Source organism: Pelmatolapia mariae, linkage group LG1 (genome assembly GCF_036321145.2).
Source record: "Pelmatolapia mariae isolate MD_Pm_ZW linkage group LG1, Pm_UMD_F_2, whole genome shotgun sequence".
NCBI lineage: Eukaryota > Metazoa > Chordata > Actinopteri > Cichliformes > Cichlidae > Pelmatolapia > Pelmatolapia mariae.
This window is the reverse complement of record NC_086227.1, coordinates 38,250,908-38,271,451: the sequence shown is the minus strand read 5'-3', so window position 1 is coordinate 38,271,451 and position 20,544 is coordinate 38,250,908. Positions and strand designations below refer to the sequence as shown.

General features: G+C 41.2%; 1 protein-coding gene across 1 annotated transcript; it reads right to left on the bottom strand.

Moving 5' to 3' along the window:
• Positions 1 to 1,380: 1,380 nt before the first annotated feature.
• Positions 1,381 to 20,305, bottom strand: hsd11b2 (hydroxysteroid (11-beta) dehydrogenase 2). Its single transcript, XM_063480496.1, has 5 exons — positions 19,797 to 20,305; positions 10,941 to 11,153; positions 7,834 to 8,019; positions 6,608 to 6,745; positions 1,381 to 4,153 (listed from the first exon to the last, which is right to left on the bottom strand). Exons 1-5 carry the CDS (start codon positions 20,074 to 20,076, stop codon positions 3,750 to 3,752), a joined length of 1,221 nt encoding a protein of 406 aa, XP_063336566.1. The 5' UTR covers positions 20,077 to 20,305; the 3' UTR covers positions 1,381 to 3,749.
• Between the last annotated feature and the right edge of the window lie 239 nt (positions 20,306 to 20,544).

The following is a 20,544-nucleotide window of genomic DNA, read 5'->3' as shown; positions in this document are numbered from 1 at the left end:
TGAGAACTCCATTTTATTAAAACAGACTGGTAAGCATAAAATGCACTTTACTGTGAGTTTTTCTAATCTTTTGCAACACATGAAATTTTAACACCTTAAGACAGTAATTTGCACCATCCATCTTCTATTGCTTATCGAGGTTCAGGTCACAGGGGCACCAGTCTGAGCAGAGAACCCCAGACTTCCCTCAGGTCACCTCGTTCAGCTCTTTCGGGATTTTGATAAGCATTCTTGACTTAGTGAGATGTTATGAAGTTGTTTTTCTTATCATGGACGGTACTTGTCTTCTGTGGTCTGAGGACTTTTGGTGTTGTTGAGTTTCCTGCACTCTTTCTTTTTAGGAATGTATCAGACTGTTGATTTGAACACTCCTACATTTTTTTTGCTATCTCTCTGATAGCTTTATTTAGGTTTGTCAGCCTAATGATGGCCTCCAACACGTGCATCACTGATCTGAAGTTCAACTTGAAATAAACTCTAGATATTTATCTCCTTAATTTGTCATGACCTCACCTGGCCATGAACCTGCCTGTCAGCCAGTTGTCCAATTAATTTTGAGGCTTTAAAATGAGAGACAACAGTTCATGCAATACTTTTGTCAAACTCTTGAGTTGAAGCTAAAAGTCTGCACTTCAGTCAGGTCTACTGTGGTAGTGTACAGAGTGAAAACCACAACAAGTCACTCTAAGTTGCACTTTTTATATACAGTGGTCCCTCGTTTATCACGGGTGTTACGTTCTAAAAATAACCCGCGATAGGTGAAGTAGGGAACTTTATTTTTTACAATTATTATAGATGTTTTAAGGCTGTAAAACCCCTCAATACACACTTTATACACTTTTCTTAGACAGGCATCGACACTTTCACACTTTTCTCTCTTGTTTAAACACTCTCAAAGATCAAACCTTCGTAGAAAAATCTTGTTTTCGGGTCCAGAACATGGGAATAGATCAGTTGCAAGAGAATTCACCACTAATGAATCAATGGTATGGAAGTAGAGGAAGCAAGAAGAGTGAGTTAAGTTTGAATTATCTGACTTTTTTGTTTCGCTTAATGTGCCTTATAATCCTTTGACATCGACACCGTTGTGTTTGTTGTCTTCTGCTAGCAAAGATTTATGTAAATTTGACAAGCTGAACGCATTCTGTACTGTACAGGAGACACGGCACGAGATTGATTGAAAATGGTCTACAGCCAATCAGGACGCAGAACACAATGCGCTGTAAAAAAACCAAACCAAACCAAAAAAACATGCAAAATTGCACCAAAAAAATCCATGAAACAGCGAGGCCGCGATAAGTGCATCGTGATATAGCGAGGGACCACTGTGTACTGTTCTAGAGGGGATATCTTCATATTTCTACACAAATTCACAAATCGCCGCAAAGGAAGACAGGTCTGAAAAGCCAACTTTATTTCTATTACAGAATCAACCAAGTGAACATTTTACATCATGTTTTTTTTTTTTGTTTTCTTAAAATTTTTTTATAAAAAGAAACAAAGTCACAATTTGAGTGGTGATAAAAGAAAAGATGCCATAAATAGTTTGATTCAAAGTGGGCTGAGAAACAAAACAAACACACAAATAGACAGAACAAAAAACACAGAATAAAAAAACATGGGGATGTTTTTGGAGGTGAGCCTGATGAGAGACAGGCCGTTTCCAACCACAGAAACACAACACACTGAACATGGGCACAAAAGTTTGTTTTTTAACTATGTAGTGTCCGCATGACTCATAGCAACACCCCAGCATATAATACCATATCTGCTCTGTACATGTGTTGTATAAAGTTTTGAGGTTTGAATTGTTGCATTTACAACAACAGAAAAAAACTGCTACATGATTTATTGATCCATGTTTATACATTTAATCAAAGAGACAATGACGACACAGGGTGAAGAAACAAAGATCCTGAAGATGAAGTCAGTGTTTAGTGAGAGAAACCAGCAGGCTGTCCTGCGAGAAAACAGCATGTTTCTTTCTAGTTTCCATGAGAATAACAGAAACGTGTCTGTGACTCACTGTCAAGAAACAAAATGTAGCTGGATCATCTGGATTTCAGAGGCCAAAAAGATCAAAATTAAGTTTAAGCTGAAATATCTACATTCATCACCAGAGTTAGTTGTGCTTTTATTTCGAAGGCGAAATGCAAACAGGAAGTCTGATAACCATGTTTGGCGCTGACGAGCAAACTTCTTAAGCCAAAATCAGATAATAAAGTCACTGTGTTTTGGTTTTGCATATAAAATAAAACCAAAATACGTCAAACTGAAAGCGTGCTTTTGTTTTGAAATTATTTTGCCTCAATTTGCTTCCTGCAGAAAATACGCGGACCCCAGAGATCACAAGTGTAAGTAAAGTCTTTAGATACCTGAAGAAGAATATGTTTCTCTCTGTCGCAGGTGGATGGACGCAGCACTGCAGCAGCTCGTTTCACTGTTTGTTCCCTTTTTACTCCTTTTTTCTTTTGTTTTTTCACAGAAGGCCAAAGATTTTAGCAACAATTAGACAAAAGTTTCATTCAGTATTTCTACACACTGTTATTTAACGCAAAAATCCCAAATGATTCCTGACTGTGCCATGACTAACGATTCATGTATGTAATGAATTTACTGTGACGCAGTTCTTTGTGCCTCACTAAAAAGTGTTTATGACTTTGAGGCGATGAAACATCAGGAACCATAAATGAGGGCCTGCAAATAATCAAATCTGCTTCTAATAAGGGCCTCTGACTTGTTGTCAGTTGACTCTGTTGAGCAAAGACAGTATTCAGCAGGTGCGTTCTCATTCCACCATTTTCTGTACTGAATATAAACGTGGAGCTGGCTGGATGTGATTTGAGTTACATACCTGAGGTTTCCCTTAGATTTTTAACTTTGACTTTGTAACTTGCTGCTTTAAGATGCTCACAGGTGCCTCGACTTAGCTGTGATGTTGCTCTGGCCCGGACACAAATGTCAGATTTGGCTCTTTTTTTGTGCGTTAATTTTGGCTGAACATCAGGTTCAGGTAGCAGCATCAGTCGAATCAGTGTGGGGCCAGACCTGACATCCGGAGATGGACCAGACCAGTGTTTGATTTGTTAAACTCCAGAGCGATAGTCAGTAAAAGCTCCTTTAGACAGCAAGAAAACTGTTGTTGCCGGGGTTTTGAGAACTTATAATAATCTGCAGTCTTTGAATCAGGCATATAATTTGATTCAAAATGGGACGAGTTGTGCTGAGTCAGTAGATTTTATGTCATCTAGCTTAGTCTCAATCTAAGAATCACATTGACTGTTGATGGGTTGATTGCAGTCCTTTGATAAAAAATTAACTTTTTATTATGATTATGAAGCTAAATAATTTAATATGATGTAGGTGATAAAAACTGATATCTTTCTGCAAACGATATTTTTGTATGGCTGTGCTGGTGTTGGTTTAATGAGCTGCTGCAGTGTTTGCTTCCACCTGCAAAGCTGCTTTCTATGTGATAAAGGCACATGACATCAGTGTGATCCTTCCGGTGTTTATACAGTACAGCTGACAGAGGTGAAGGTGTCCCGTGATCGGCCTGTGGCTGCATCTGCCAAACCCCACCCCCTGGCCTCCCCATGCAGGCCAGACATTACAGAGACAAACAGAAACCATTTTGGTGCATCTCAATGTTCCCTTCAACATTTTAAAAAACATAAAACGACAGCTCTATGAGTGTGTTACAGAAGTGGTCCTCTATCTGCAGGATAATACCATCTGTGTTGACTGTCTCACATCTGCTGTAGCTTCTCCTCATTGTTGTTGTTATGAAGGCTGAGGTTCAGATCGAAGGCTGACTGCTTCCTCAGAGCGCGCGGGATCACATTCTTCTTCAAAAACCTTTTCTTCAGAAAGTGGTTGCTGATGCTGTAAGGAAAGTAGGTGTGGAGGAAGTACATGAGGCTCAAGCCAGAGCCTGCAAAGTAACGCGGCTGAGGCTGCGGTGCCAGCAGCGCCTGCACGATGGTGTCAACAACAGGCTGGAGGTTGGTGGTAGTGTGTTTGGCAAAGGTCTGGAACAGATCCTTGGTCTCGGTCACGTAGTCCTCACCGTAGTCCTCAAGCAGTGCCGGGGACAGATTCTGCAGCAGATGCTTGTGCTGCTTCTCCCAGTAGGCGGAGTTACTGGACTGAGCTGCAGACAGAAGAGGACAGTGTTACCATAGCAACATCAATGACACCAAACCCCAATATTGCTTGCTTTTTAACTTTGACATTTAAAGTGAAAATCCAGTTTTTTAGGTTTAGAATCAGCATCTCTGCTTCACACGCAGGTTTAATTTCAACAAAAGGGACGGCTGTAGCTGCCTGCACAGAATCAGCAGCTTTTGACACTTCACTCCTCTGCCTCAGTGTGAGCCTTGACTCAGCTGCGGACACGCTGTTTAACTGTTGAACATGGTGTCAGCAGGTCTTGGAAAGTTCAAGTTTAAGAGTGGGATAAGAAGCTTAAATGCAAACCTGTTTCTTCAGGATTAAAGAGTAAACAGATGGAAAGTGAGCCAGCTCGGTGTTTACATCCCTGTCATCGCCACAGCCGGCGTGACGGGAACTCCTCTCTGTGGTTCTTTTGCTGTCCGACGTTTTCCTGTTTGAAGCTGCTGTTTGCTTTTATTGTTTTTGTGAGGACCCAGGAGGACTAGAATAGTTTTGGTCACACTGCAGTGGTAAACATTACACCCTGTTTTTATTACAGCTGAGTGCAAGTGGACTTTTAAAAGCTTTTTTCACTGTTTAAAGATTTTCTTTTACCTTCAGACCAATAAGAAACACATTTCACTCTAATGTGTGATAATAAAGTGTACAAAAGTAATTTGGAGTTTAGGGTTAAAGCTGATCCCATCACTGCCTGGCAAACACTGGTAAGCTATTAACTAGGGACTAACTTTCTTTTACTGCAGTCTTCACTGATTTGTAAAGGCCTTTGAGACAGCTAATCATACTGTTTTTCAAATCATATAAATAATGAAAAAATAATCAGCTTTTGTGTGATTTAGATCAATATTAACAGTCCCAATAGCAGCATTTAAGTATTTAATTTTTATTTTCCAAAATGTCACTTTCTATGCTGATGACACCATTACGCACAACAAGTTGCAACTTGCTTTTTGCTACTGCCAAACAATTTATTTAAGATTTGTCAATTTCCTATAGAAGCATAGAAAGAACATGAGATATTTTATGCTTTTAAATGTTTATGAAAATATGATAAAAAGCTTTGGCATAACATTGAATTAGATCCCTTTACAAAGTCATTAAGACTGCTAAAGATTAGAAAGCGTAATTTATTTGCATGGAGCAATGCGTCTATTGGTTGATGCTCAGGTGTTTATTTTCTCCCAGTTTCTGCAGTTATGCATCTCAGGTTACAACAGACTCCGAGTCAGAAGAGAATAATGCACTGATAGTATAATATACTCTATTGCACAGTCAGAACTTTTAATACTTCAGGCACTTTTTATTGTCAGTACTTTTATGTGTTACTGCTAGTTTTCCTAAAGTAAATTATGCAAGTACTTACTCCATCACTGGCCCCTGGTTGTGAGTTAGATATTGTCTCTACATTTCAACATAATCAAGTTGTTGAGTTGTTATTTTGATCTGTCTCCTGAGCACAGCAACTGCAGGACAAAGTGAATTAGTGAGGCATGCTCCCTCCCTCCCTCTAATCATATCCATCCATCCCCGAAGAGTTTCGAAATCACAAGTCAGCACTGAGTGTGTGTGTGTGAAAACAGATGGTCCATCACACATGTGTTTCTCATTACGAGCGTACTTTCCTCAGCAGGAGGGCTGTCATTGTATTTGACATGAGGCCAAACCACAGTGTACAACTCCTGCAGGATGAGGAGTGCAGTTTATTCCTGATGGATCCGAATTAATAAAGATCTTAAGCTTATTTCTACATCTCACCTCAGCGCTTAGCGAGCCCTTCATCACAACTTGTCACCTTCTCTGGAAGGTTTGGCAGCCAAACAAATGTTTTCATATTCCACATATCACGTTTACTTTTTGAACCAGAATGTGGAACAGTTTTAAAAATTGTTTTACTTTAGTTTTTTACAGATTTCTTGGTCTGTCAATATTACAGAAAATTATTTGATATGAATATGAAGTGATGTGAATAGTACGAGTTGGTTTTGAAAACAGTGAATAAATCTAATTCTCTTGTTGGTACCATTAAATGAAGCTATTAAAAATACTACAGTTTAACTTAAAAAAGTGTCAAATAAAGTTCTTTTAGTTTCCCATGTGTAGTTTTATAATGCAGCAACAACAGATTTATTTAGTTTGATTAAAGCTTCTAACTGGAAAATGAAAATATTAAATATTGGACGACCGTTGATTGAGCCTTGTGGAACTCCTACATCTTATCACATTTCATATAAAAATAACAATTTGTTTCCATCGACTATTGTTCCTCAGTTGGTCCGAATACTAGCATGACATGAATCATTCATGCAGGTTTTTAATTGACTGAATGCAACCAGTGACCCAACTACTCTGTTTGACCTCAAATCTCTGCTCATTCCTCTGTAAACTGTGGAAGCTGAGGTGAGTTGAGGTGTCCAGGGTTTGGTACTGGTACCTGTCCTGTATGAGGATGGCAGGATGGTGGACACTTGGACTCCCCAGGGCTCCAGCTCGTGTCTCAGAGTCTCAGTGACGAGGTTCAGAGCTGCTTTAGATGCTCCATATGCTGCTAGGCAGGGAAATGGCTGGTCACCTAAAAGCACGGGTAAAGCGTCAGCATGACCTCTTTCATGTAGTAAGATAAAGGCTAGATACGCTACAAAAGAATTGGTCATTTTCTTCTTTGTTTGTTCTGCTGCTGTGCAGCTGCCTTCACTCACAGAACCAGACCAAATGAGCCCTAAAGTGCTTTCTTTCCTTCCTGTTTTTTTAATCTTCACTTGAACTAACTTACGCAGGTTAATTTCTCAGAGTATTCTTCCACTGGTGCGCAACGCCTGCACTTACTCAGGTACTAAGTTCAGAAAACCCTCCAGCCTTTCTCAGAACAGTGCTCACAAGACATAATAAACAAACCATCAAAGTAACTTGTGATTCAAGTTACAGATCTACCAGATGAAAAAATGAAAAAAGTGGGTTTTGCTTCTGAGTTGTGGTCAAAGAACCACATTAGTTCACTTCGCTGGATCCAGCTGGACTAAAAATTTGACATAAAATACTAAACTAACAAAATGTAACTAGTGGAATTTTTATTAAACTGAATCAACAAGATGCAAAAAGCTGATCAGGGAAGAAATTCTTAAATAAATTTTTACATTATGGCCAGAAATAACTATAACATTTCTTCCCTATGCGCAGTAGCCAAATTAGCTTTGTTATAACAGCATATATTAGTCTCATTAAGTCCACTCTTGGATATCCTGGTTATTCATTTCTGTGTTAGATGTAACAATGTGAGTCTAAGAAAGAGGACGATATTTATCTTCTGCAGATGTGTTTAGTGGTTTTAGGGCCCAGAGCATGAACTGTTCCCTTTCCACCTCACCACATACAGAGAAAATGTTAAACTCTGTCTTACAGTCTAACCCACAGCAGATGTCAGTGGAAGCTGCTGAGCTCATTAACTGCACCTGAGGATGAACCTTTCTGATTGATTTGGTTGCACTGTGGTGTTTTGGCATGATGACAGAGTCGAGTTGGACAAACAGACGGCCGGCAGCAGCGTTGTTTGTTTGCTTAAGTGTGGCTCACTCACTTTGGAGCACTCACTTAAGAGTTATCACAGCATCTTTGTATGTGTGTGTGTGTGTGTGTGTGTGTGTGAACGTCTCAGACACACACCGGCGGGACTGGAGATGGTCACAATGCGTCCCTTGGCCTGTCGCAGCAGCGGCAAGAAGGCCTTGGTGATGCTCAGCGTGCCGAAGAAATTGACCTCCATGCACCCACGGTAGTTGGACATCAGCGACAGCTCGACGTCTCCGAAGTTCACGCACATGCCGGCGTTATTCACCAAAGCCCACAGACCTGCCAAAGACAAACCAACGCACGGCAGAGGTTAGGAAATGTGGTGTGTTGACACAGGCACATGAAAGCACTAATGGTAAAACAGATGGCTTGTGTGCCAGAGGACAACAAAAAGGCGAATTTAATAGTTACTGACATGACAGGATACATTTAATTAATTACAGCATTTCGGTTTTGATTGTGAAAAATCTTTTTTAGGAGATGCTGACCTTTAGTATTCAAATGAATAAAGACTTTGACTTTAGTATTATTTATTACTACTTACGTGAAACTTAGAGGTACTTGCACTCCAAGTATTTGATGCTATTTTGTATTTTACACATATATTTGCGCACAAATACTGATGGAATGTGAACCATTCTAAGGGTTTTAGTTTTAATTATTGAGCTGACTGCCAGAACTTTAAAATTTAAATTTATCTTCTATACCTTACTTTTGAAGAATTTGGGTATATTTGAATAAATAAGTCATTACTTTTCTAATGATGGACTATGTTTCCTCTGTGGTGAGAGTCTGAGTACTTTTGATTGATCTCTTGGATTCACAGCGAACATGTGGAGGCCTGGTGTGTTTTCTCAGAACTTTTATGTAACATTTGTTCCGCAGACCCTCAGACTGCCAACACATTCAGCTGTAGTACGCCATCAACTCTCTCTCTTGCTCTGCTTGTGTAAATAAGCCTCACTCGTCCTCATCTGAGGTGGCTGTCCCAGAATCACAGTGTTTGTTTCGGGGGCCGCTGTGGGAACTTTGTTTAGGTCTGAGCTGATGAATGATAAGCAGGCAAACAACATGCCAAACTTTGACTCTGGGTCAGCGGTAAAAAGGTCAAACATAAAGTTTCAAGAAGGCAGCAGTTCATGTTCTGTGAAGCTGACCTTCTGATAAAACTAACATTGTAACCGAAGCTGCTTGAAATAAGCTGCAGTAAAGAATTTTATTGTGAAAGGGATCCTTAATGTGTCTTTGTGGTCATTAATGAACACTTATTACCACTCTAAGAGTCCTTATGTAAGGCAGACATCCCACAGAGAGTGGAGTGGAGTGATCTTTGGGTTCCCTCCCTGGTCAAGGACTATCTTGCTCAATTACTAGTTTTGTCTGATAGCCAGATCTATGACGAGGCACTCCAGCTTTCTTTTCTTTGGCTTCTGGGAACACTTGAGGCTTTAAATAGAGTGTTTTATCCTCACCATAATCTCTGCTTATCAATGTTTTATTGCATAATCAGGTGTGTAGCCTTCTAAACTTTGTCCAATGAGCTTCAAGACATCTTAATGGCAATTCAAGCAAACAGAATGCAGCAGACGGGCGTTTGGTGCCAGAACAAAGAATTCGTTTCTAAATGAGACATTTAATAGATTTGCAGGATTTTCTAAAAGCATGTTTTTATTTTCTCATAACTGGGAAATTTTATGGAAAAACTACAACTCGATTGATCTTCAATTAAAATAAAGCAAGAGTGGATTCTTTCTGAATCTTTTTCTGAATCCGCTCTTAGAAATCTCAAAGCAAACCACACAAAAGTTTCATGATTTATGTCTCGCAGGGAGGCGAATCCTTACAATGTGACTGTGGCCAAATCTATGTCCCAACAACACGAGTAAAACAAGTGCACACTCATGCAAGGACATAAACCACACGCAGAGTTCCAGCGTGTGTTTAAGTGACCTTTCCTTCCAGCTATTTTATTACATCCACACACGCACACACACTGTGTGTATCCTTAAATGACTGGGACATGAAGCCAGCGGTCTAAGATGTCTAATTACAAAGCCAGTGGGTGCTGCAGGGCTGAGCCAATCACAGACTGAATCAACACTCTGATATCTGTGTGTGAAATATGAGACACCTGCACTACACCTCTCGAACAGTCCTCCACTCGCAAAGCAGTCCGAGCCATTTGCAGTGGTTTTGCTGCCGAAGCGCCTCCTCTGCCACTGTGATTTCCTAGAAGGCTGTTGGACAAACTCCACCACACATTCCTGTGCATCGCTGCCCGCTCTGAACCAGCACGCTGTGCAGAATCAGCCGACCATTTAAAGGAACAGTCCAGCATTTACCGGTGCTCATAAATCTCTCTCCCTTCGAACCTTGATCTTGCGAAGTTCACCAGAAGCTCAGCAGGTGATTAAACTTTATCACACCGGCACGCCACCTCATGTCAAGTCACAGGTTAACTGACAGGCCACCTCGCTGCGGTAAACCCCACATACACCTGTTCCCTGCAGATTGCTGTTGTTTTTCTGAACTCCTTCCTGTTCCAGTTTTGTTTAACCCTTAACTGCCCCGGTGACTTCATTCATAATCACTCAGCTCCCTGCAGTCAAGATGTCACTAATTTAGTGTTGCTAATGTTGATGGAGCTGCTTTGAAGTTTAGTTCTTTGTATTTTTTTAATACCCAAGACTTTTGATGATAACAGGTCAACAGGTGAAGATGTACTTGAAGCTGCTGACGATTTCGTCAGAACATTTCAAACGAAATCCAGAAAGATATTCAGAGATCAGGTTTTATGCTCTATCAACATCTGGACTCCAGAGATTTGTTCTTTTTTATGGGGTTCAAAAGTTTTTTTTTCAGCTTTTAAGTTCAATAAATAATCTGTCCTTTTTCAAACATACTTTGAACCATATAAAATATATTAAAAGTAAAACTTGGCATCATTCCTGTTTTCTTTGGATCTACTTCTAAAACAGAGTACAGTTTGGAGAAGACTACACGAGTCATTTCACATGTCAAACTCGTGCTGAGATTTAAATGTAACATCTCAAACCGCAGTCATAGGAACACGCGATCATCCTAACTTATGACTCTGAAACACTTGATAAATGTGGCGGTAGCTCCATTAAATCCATTAAGCCTAATCCTAGCTGGTTTGTCTGGTATGAACGGACTCAGAAAAAGAAGTTCGTCTTTACCTTTGAGCCCCAGTTTGGCTTTGGTGTCCAGCAAGGCCTGTTGCACTTGTTGTGGCTGGGTGATGTCCACCTGGAGGAGGGTGAGGCGGTGTGAGCAGGTCCTCTGCAGCTCCTTGGCTCCGTCTCCATTCAGATCCAACACTGTGGCGAACACTTCAAAGCCCAGGGAGTCCAGATGTTTAGCCGTTGCATTCCCAAAGCCAGAGTCGCAGCCTGCAGGGACAAAGGGAGCATTTTTTTCAAGTTCATGTCTCTTTACTGTTAACATCAAGCTGCAGAGCCAACGAAAAAGAAAAAGTCTGGTTTAATCACCAGCATGAGAAGAAACCACAAGTTCAGGGTATGAACCGGAACATTTCTGGCAAACGAAGAGAGAAAAATTCAACTTTTTTTGTCAGATTGGTTCTTTTTAATGGATTAGAGACTGTCTACGAGATGCACTTGTCTTTGCCTCTGAAAAAAAAAGAAAAAGCAAACACTGGTTTTGGTTTATGTGACTTGACTCCTAAAAGTTGCTTTATATAAATCATATATACCTATGTTATAAATACATGATACTTTCAGCAAAATATCACACAATGTTCTAGCAAAATATCTAATCTGGGACTCTAGTCACGCAGCTCATGGCCCCCGAACCAGAACCTTTATCCAGCAACTGTTAACTGTTCTTGTTGGAAACACAAAACATTACAAAACAGGCAAAATGACCACTCAGACGCTTACAGAGAAACACACATGTGAGACACCACCGCCAGTTTAGGGATATGTTTTCATATCTTTTGTCTGACAGTCTGTTCCTGACTCCAGGCTCCACCTGTACTACCTGCAGCATTATGACGGTTTCCTGGTTCTGCTCAGATCCTGGTTCAGGTCCAGAAAAGTCCCTAAACCTGCACAAAAGAGCTTTTGTTGGCTCAACCACAGGCAAGAGTCTGGGTGTGAACCTGGTTTCACACCTGGTGTCACAGCATTGCACCCTGCACTTCCTCCATCCAGCCCTTCAGGTGTAGCTCACAAATGCAGAGTTTCATTTACTGAGAACATTTCGAACAGAATCTGACAAAAGATCGAATCAAACACAAAGTTCTTTGTTAATGCATGAACCTTTTTCTTTACCATCACCAATGCTTGTTTTGGTTTTTGTTTTGTTTCTGAAAATAATATGGACATGTTTTAGAGTACAACTGGAAAGTTTTAATCATTACACAATAATCTTACTGTTATCTGGGCTAAGATTAGGCATTAACACATGCATGGTGTGAAAGGAGTTTTCAGCCTTGGCAGAGGCATGCGGCCTCAGACGCTCTTGGAACTGTTTCACTGCATTTTTAAACTAAATAATTAGTTAATAATAATTAACAGATTCCTGAATTCCTTCATTCCCTGATCAGTGGAACGAGCTGTTATTTTTCCTCAAACTTTATGAGGAACCAACCACAGAGCCGTTGTGTTCACACACCCACATATGTTCCTCCAGCAGGACTGCAGTGTCCCTCAGAAACAGCCACCGTGGGGATCTGTCACGTACCCCGCAGCTCGCCCAGTTTCCCAGAAGTCCTGGTCCTACAACCTGATCCACAGCGGTACTCGCTGTTCTGTTTGTTCTTTTGTGCAGCGGGTGTCTGAAAGAGCTCTGCTGGCGAGAGTGTCGAGGCGTTGGCAAGTTGTTTCTATCCGTGTCCTTGGAGGATTTCCAGAATCGCGTCCTGAGAAAAAAGCCGCTGAGTGAGAGTGAAATAAATACCTCAGCTCTGCTCCACGCTGCAGAAACACCTGATTCATAGCTGCAAACGCTTTCTGCTGAGTTCCACTTGCTGTTCAACTGCCAGGATATTTTGAGCTGTGCTTTGTTATTGTGAGCAGCTTGACATCTGATAACAGAGGGAAATGTGGGGAGGGGGAGCCGGTTTCATGCTGTGATGTCTTTTAGCTCTCAGACTCAAAGACACAAAATTAAAATAAGGCCAGGAGATCAGCTCTTAAGTCTTGAGTCAAAGGGCCACCACATACAGCCGAGGGTCTCAGAAGGAACTATACCGTGTGCAGATTTAAAGTAACTGATTGTTTTCTTCATCTTTGTTGTTTTTTGGTGAAATTCTGGATACCTTTGATCCCATCATCCAATTTGTTTGCCCCCTAAAGAGCATTTTCATCTCAAAGAGCAGAGAAGAAAAGCACGGCTGTTAATGCGCTGATCTATCCTCGGTATATCTCATGGTTGAGTGTGACTGCAGACGCGGAAGCCTGACTAATGAAAAATTCACCACGTCATCACAGTGCTGAAAAAGCTGAGCCCAGCTTAACACTTTCTGCGTTAGCCACGTCAAAGAACAAACAAGTTTGCCTGACCCTGATCCCCTTGCCCTTGCATAACACAATTAATTTGATATGTCCGCTCAGATGGGTAGTTGTATGATCCTATTCATCTTCAGGTTCCCCGGGAGCTGCAGACTCTTGGTTGATGGCTAAAGGACAGCGACAGGAGAAACCACATTTACAGAAACAGTAAGTCCTGCTGTTTGTTGCACCGTGCTGTGGTGGAAAACGGATTTGAGATGGTTTGTTTGGTTTGCTTTGTCATGATTCGTATGTCAAGGTAGTGACACCGTTTGAGATATGATCAGGGCAAAAACGAATACGTAGGAATAAAAAATGTTTGTGTTTGTGGTCAGAGGTTTTGAGGTGAATATGTGACTGCGGTATTGCAGAAAAGAGGATCCAGGTCTAAAGGGGAGCAGCGCTGCAATTTATGGCTGAGGCTCTGAGAGGCTCCTGAGGTTAAGAAAAAAATGTGTGCATGACAGAGAAGAACAAATATGAATAAGGTCAAAAAGACACTTTGAAGAGGCCTAAATAACTGCATTCATCAGCTCCATCCTCACATACAGAAACTGCCACAGACAGGAGAGCTAACTCACATAAAACCACTAAAATTTTAATTTGTTGATATTAAACTTGCACAGTGTGTGGCAAATGATCTTCCCAAGAAAAAGACAAAAATACCACGAATCAGTCATGAGGTCTGAGGTGATCATCAGTGAAGACCCCAAAACCAGCTCGCAATCCTAAACTTAACCCTGTGGTTTGGAGAGAAGTAATAAGTATGTCTTTGTAAAAAAACAAACAAACAAACTCCTCCAACTGTTTTCCCCTTTTAATCAAGGGGAAAAGGGAAAGAAAAACCTTTTTCCTTGATTACCAAGGAAATTTTTCCTGTACTGGGGAATCTCCTTTGGTTAATATAACACCCTGCAGACAGAAAAAGTTATAGGATACAAAGACTGCCATCAATCAGACGAGGTTAAAAAATGACCCCAAAAAGTTACAGATGTGGGATGAAAAAGTCAGGATTGTGATATTCCAGCAGCTGTTAGTGAAAAAGGGTGACAGCCCACGTTTGTGCTGAACTACGAAAATGTGAGCCATTGCTTAGTGTTTAGAACTTCATGAAAAAGTTTAAAGAGGTGTGAAAGAAATGTGTCTGAGGATATCTATTTCTCCCTTTTGCTGGACTTGGAAGGTCATGGGGGTCTATAAATCAGCTGTGAGATACACCTGGAAGTGATCAGAACTGTCGTAGTATCACATTCACACCTAATATCTGTGTTCAGAGAACTTCATCATTAACACAGGGAATAACCCAGGAATGTAACCATGAGAGTTATGGGGGTCAAACGGCGTTCAAGAAACTCACAGGAGCTTCTAGGACGAGTAAATGAGGTTCTATGAATGATTGGTGTCTCTGCAGCGGTTGTAGAGATGTTTAAGGGTATTTTATAAAGTTCTATGGACCATTTGGGAGAATGCAATGGTTTCCAATCTTCTTTTAGACTTTTTGGACTAAAAGGTCTAAAGCATACTTCTGTTATGATTCACAGAGAGGTTTTAAGGATCCAAGATGAAATTCTAGAGACCCTTCATAACGTGCCAAACTCAAGATTTGGTTGCATGTTTACAAATGAAAATATTCCATGTCATCTTATCAAGAGTCAGCTTGAGAAATGTAATTTGTCTGGAAACTATGGCGCTGCACTACAATTTAAATCTATGATTTAGCTTGTTGGGTTTGAAGACATTTTGGTTGGATCACAGGTTTCTGCTGACCAAGCTGACAATGAGACTCCACGTTTCACTTACTGTTCCTGTTGATGTGAAATCAGTGAACACGGTTTTTTCACTCCTTGCCTTCTGTGGTGTTTTTATGAACAACATGCTTTTGGTGCAAATATTGAGCAATGTTTTCTAATATCCTGCTATTATTTGCCTGATTGCGTGAAAGAAAAGTTTTCTGTGTGTGAACTCGATGTGAGGACACGATGAAGGTTGCCATTGCTTCATCACTGCTATTGTCCAACTGTAAGCAGAGGTCAAGACTGCAAAGCTTGCAGAATCAAACCTTTGAATAACAAAACCTCAGTTTCTAGACTGTTAATAAGCAGAGGCGTATTACACAAGACTTCATCCCGGATGCAGCTGCAAACAGTTTTTAAAACTTTTAAAACTCTTGACTACGACATGAGGTGAACTCTAAGGCACTCATGTAGTCTGCGTTTATGAAAAGGTGAACTCTGATGAACTTTCTGTTGAACCGAGTGACTGAGATGAGGGAGGAGAAACAAGGGGTGGAAGCATAAGAAAGTGCACGAGTCAAATGGGAAAGGAAAGTGAAAAAAATTCCAAAAAAGGGAAACAGCACTATGAAACAAGGAAGTAAAATGTAGAAATGGAAAACAATGAAGGAAAATGGAGCACAATTGAGTAAATAAAGAGAATGAGAGAGAAAAACATGAATAAAATGATGAAAGAGCAAAGATCGAAAGAGTAGAAGAAAGAAAATCTGATTACTCACAGTTAAGGGATTATAGATGTAATGTAGGTTTTGCTACAGAAATATTTTGATTGTTAGTTACTGAGCGCAGCTGTTTCAACGTGGAGAAAGTGGTTTGATGAAATGTGTAGTTTAGACATTCATGCTTCTAATACAAATGTGTCTAACAGAACCAAGCTTGTTTTTAGCTGCGTTTGTCTGTCAACAGGATCAAACTTGGAGAGATGAAGCCCGAGCAATGAAAGAAACCATTACATTTTGGTGGGCTTCTGGCAAGATGGTGCTTTGGACTTGGTAGAGGACTGGGATTTGTCTAGGCCATCTCCTGCAGGAGTCTACTGCAGGTGTTTTAGGACTTGAAAATTTGGGCTCATGTTCTCCTGCAGGATAATTCGCCTACCTTCTGATGGTGATGTAGAAAACCTGTGCATATTGCTGTATGTGATAGATTCTCATCAACTTACCATCGTAAGGTGTCCGTCATCAGCAGTTCTGACCATGTCTCCCTTCCCTCCCTCTGAAAGAGTCTAAAGGCTCTGAGAGGTTTCCTTAACACGTTGGCAGGACATCAACCTGCAGCGCTGCCCAGTTACCGAGCCCTGTGACTTCAGCCCTCATCCTTTGAAGAATGTGGCTCTGTTTAGAACAAATCAACTTGCTTTCTAAGAGGTTTACTGCGGCCTTTTGTTCCACCCTCTGCTCTTATTTCCAGATTGACCAAACGTTGACCTTAACAGCTTTCAGCAGAGCCAATTAAGAACGATCTGTTGGTTGAGATCTGGGATCTGGACCAGCTTTAAATCTCCTCTTAGATATTTCCCCTTCTACTGGGTTGAAGCCAATGTTCAAAGGGCCACGAGAGTGAGAGAGCTTTCAGGCTGTAATCAGATCTCAAATAAAGCTCCGCACCGTACCTACGTGAAGCAGACCATCTTCTGAAGCCCTACAGCTCAGGCGTCAGACCGCTTAGTCTGCAGGATATGTTTGTCCTGGTTTGGGATTACTTTGAATCTGTGCCATGGCGGATGTGTACAATCAGACGAGTACAGACGTGAGAATCTGACTTTTTAGCTGTTAGAGGGATGCATGTAATATTTTATTCAATCAACTGATCTATTAAATCCACAGACCAACTAATTGGTTTAAGAGTTTTTATGATTTCAGTCAGTAAAGTTTTGGTTGTTTCGCTGCTATTTGGTAGTCTTTTGGTGAGTAGTCAGAGTAAGACGCTATTGTTTTAGTTCATCTCATTGCCCCTGCTATTGCTGTTTAATACCCCATCATCCTTTCACCCTAAAGGTGTCGTCTTATTTGAGTTTGCTAAGACACACTTCTGCTCCTCCAGTATCCTACGATCATTTGTGCCTGTAAGGTAAGTAATACTGGAGACAAACGTTGTGCCAATTCATCCAGACATTTCACTCTTAACGAGAGAAGTGGACTGACTGACACTGAGACCAGTTTATGGCTAACATCTGTTTTTCTAAAGGTCTGCTGTTGATGGATGTTGTGTGATGTGTTATACTCACTGGTGCCGGTGCAGTTTAATGTGTGAACGTGAACGGCTATATTTGTTTAACCTAGATTTCTTTCCTCCCGTTCAAACGAGCACTCCTTCCTGTGTGGGAGGTGAGTGGCAGAGATTTGGACCACACCTTTGTTCAAAGTGTAAAGGTGTTTGCACACAAACTGACATCCCCACAAAGCAAGAAAATATAACAGGAAATATGGGTCAATCCTGTGCAGCTGAATGACATTTCACTTTGTTTGGGATGATAATAATTAACAGCGTGTCTTTTATTTGTTTGAAAAATACACAGAAAACCTCCCAAGACGCGTTTTACCTGTGTGTATTTATGTAATTGCTCCAGTATTCGGGTTTTGGATCGTGCGCAGCTTTCAGGAAATATGTGAGTTGGTAATAGTATTCTGTTTTTTATATGTCAAAAAATCTCAGAAATTGTGTGTGTCATGGGGAATTATCATCACAGTAGCTGTTTGTAAAGAGTGACTGTAGCCACTGTGAAGTCTGGTTTTGAAGCTTAAATGTTTGCAGCCAAAAGTGACTGCCAGAGGCTGGAGTGTCAAGTTATTATGTAAGCCAGTGGATAACTGCATTAAAATTCTCCATAGGCTCCAACACAGTCAGTCAAATATTAAGAAAGCTCAGCAGGCACTTAGAAGAGACATCGCCGTGTTGGCACGCATATATCAATCAGCAGAACCACACCTTTAACTTTATGCCTTGATAGAATCTAATCAAGTGAGTTATAAAAAATAAACACACCCTATAATTATTCAGAAAGAAATTAGATGGATGGCAGTGAATGTCACTGACTGCTATCGAGACTTACCATTGTCGCTGTTATGAAACTGCAAATGTGATCTCTTGTTTTTTCTCCACACGCACTTTTTATCTGCTCGGATGTGATTGGTCGATAGAACTTGGGCTCCAAATTAAGAAATTTCACACCTGATGCATATTTTCTGAGCTTAACTTCTCCAAATGTGAAGCTAGGAGAACTAAACAAGTAATAATTTAAGAAAACAACAGGTAATGACTAATGAATAACAATGAACACCCTCTCAGTAGATCAAGGCAGATTTCATTATATTTTTTAATGTGATCTGTGTTTGACATTTACAGGGAAGCAACAGGTAATTTAACACAACGGCTGAGCGTCTTTCTGTCTCCACGGTAACGGCTGTTTCCTACCTTTCAGGGTTACCTGAGGAGCAGTTTGGGAAAGTTTCCACTATATGTGTGCAGAGTACAGGAGAGTACAGTTACACAAAAGCAAAGTGTGGTGTTATTAAAGTGACGCATTAATCTGCAGATCTGATTATCTCGTTAACTACGGCACAAAGAGGTCTGGGCCAGCTGGCTGTCAGGCAACAAAAATGTGATTAAGGCTGCATGGAGACAGAGGTCAGCCCACACACACACACACACACACACACACACACACACACACACACACACACACACACACACACACACACACACAATCCATGAATATAAGTCTTCTATCAGGCTCACTCCACAGTGCTCAGATAACAGAGAGCGCAGCAAAAACAGTCATCAGTAATCAGCAAACACACCGGTGACGTTTCCCTTATACGCTGACTTTTATTGTGAAGGGAAATCCCATTTGACCACCACGCTCCCCCACCCCCTCCCTGCAGGCGCCCATTGTGCATAAAGTTTATTCCCTGTCACACACACAAACAGAGAGCCAACACACACTGTTTTCCTTTGGGATCAGATCACCTCCTTGATCCGAGCGGTGATACGAATGGTTTTTAAAGAGGGCTCAGTACACCGGGACCTCACCACGTCTGTGATCATTTACAGTCACACTAAAGATTACAAAACTTCTCTTTTTCACCTCTGAAAGACTGCTCGCCTCTACCCTTCCCCTCAGAGGCTCTGTTGAAAACAGTATAATATTAAGTTTTAAGGCTGCATTTAATATTTTTCTGCTTTGCTTTTGCATGCTTGCATAAAATTCTAACTGCAAATTACAGGATCAGGGATCTTTATAAGCTTTGGGATTCCTGCCAGCTTGAGGTTTATTTTAGACAAAGAACACAGATGTACTGTAATTTCAGGACAGATTTTTCTCGGGGTAAAATAAGCATATCTTAAATTACATGCTCCTGCTGATAGATACGTTGATAAACTCAAAACTCAAAACAAGTTTGAGCAAAATCTAATGATGCACTTTTCAGAAATTTACAAAGTTTGCCTGTTTTCAAGCAAAAGTTGTTGGTTTTCATGCTTTTGGAGCAACCAGTTTCCCATCTTCCCGACACCCAGGAACCTAAATCTGACAGAAGCCCTTATCATCAAGGAGAAATTAGGAGGATTTCCCCTAAAGTGCACATGGGTATTATCTGACAACAACTAAAAAGCCTGCATACACACGCTGTTGTGAAAATAACTCCACAACCCAGAATAAATACACAAACGTCTGATTTCTAGTGTCGATAAAACACCCGAATGAGTGGGCAGTGCCTCCTCTTACCTGTGATGATTACGGCTTTGCCGTGGGCAGGCAGCATGGCTCGTGGCTGGCTGGTCTTGGTTGCATAGTAGATGCAGAAGGTGATGCCAAATAGCACCAGGAGCAGCATGGCCGGTAGGCAGAACGCCCACAGCCTCTCCACCAGCACGGTGGCCCCCAGCCAGGCCACCACGGTGGAGGTGGCGTTCAGGTGGGACGCCAAGATCTTCTTCATGGCTCCGCCGATGAACACAGTCACAATGGCCAGGTAAATCCAGAAGGGGAGAGTGTAGTCTTCCATCACTGAAGGAGAGTATGAGTGGCTTTTTCACCTGTTCTACCTGTCTGCCTAATTCTTACCTGTCTGTCCTTCTTTCCTGCAACTGCAAGTTTGAAGTTTAAAGAAACAAGCGCGTGCTGTCCCCTCTGTCAGATAGTAACTGAGTCTGGGTGTGTGTCTATTTGTTGCTCTCCCTCTCTGCTGTACACACTCCCTCTCACACTCTGTGTATGTTCTGACGAGCAGCCGGTACAGAGCTCTTCGGCTGCTTCTCTCACTCACTGTATATATAGAGATCTGCAGGGGAAGGAGGAGGGACTAAAGGCTGTAGCCCTGCATCTAATCTGCAGCCCACACGCGCGCGCACACACACACACACACACACACATACTGGATACTGAGAGAGCAAGTTTGGCTCAAGAACAATCATGAGTGTGAATTACCTGATCATTTATCAAAGTTTTTACGCAATAAAAAAATAAAAATAAA

Bases quoted from the DNA above. Each gene is read 5' to 3' on its own strand.
- hsd11b2 (XM_063480496.1), bottom strand. From the start codon at position 20,076: ATGGAAGACTACACTCTCCCCTTCTGGATTTACCTGGCCATTGTGACT. The intron at 11,154-19,796 runs GTAAGAGGAGGC...TTGTCCCTGCAG, and splicing joins CAAAGCCGTAATCATCACAG to GCTGCGACTCTGGCTTTGGG. The intron at 4,154-6,607 runs GTACCAGTACCA...TTCTGTCTGCAG, and splicing joins GCCATCCTCATACAGGACAG to CTCAGTCCAGTAACTCCGCC.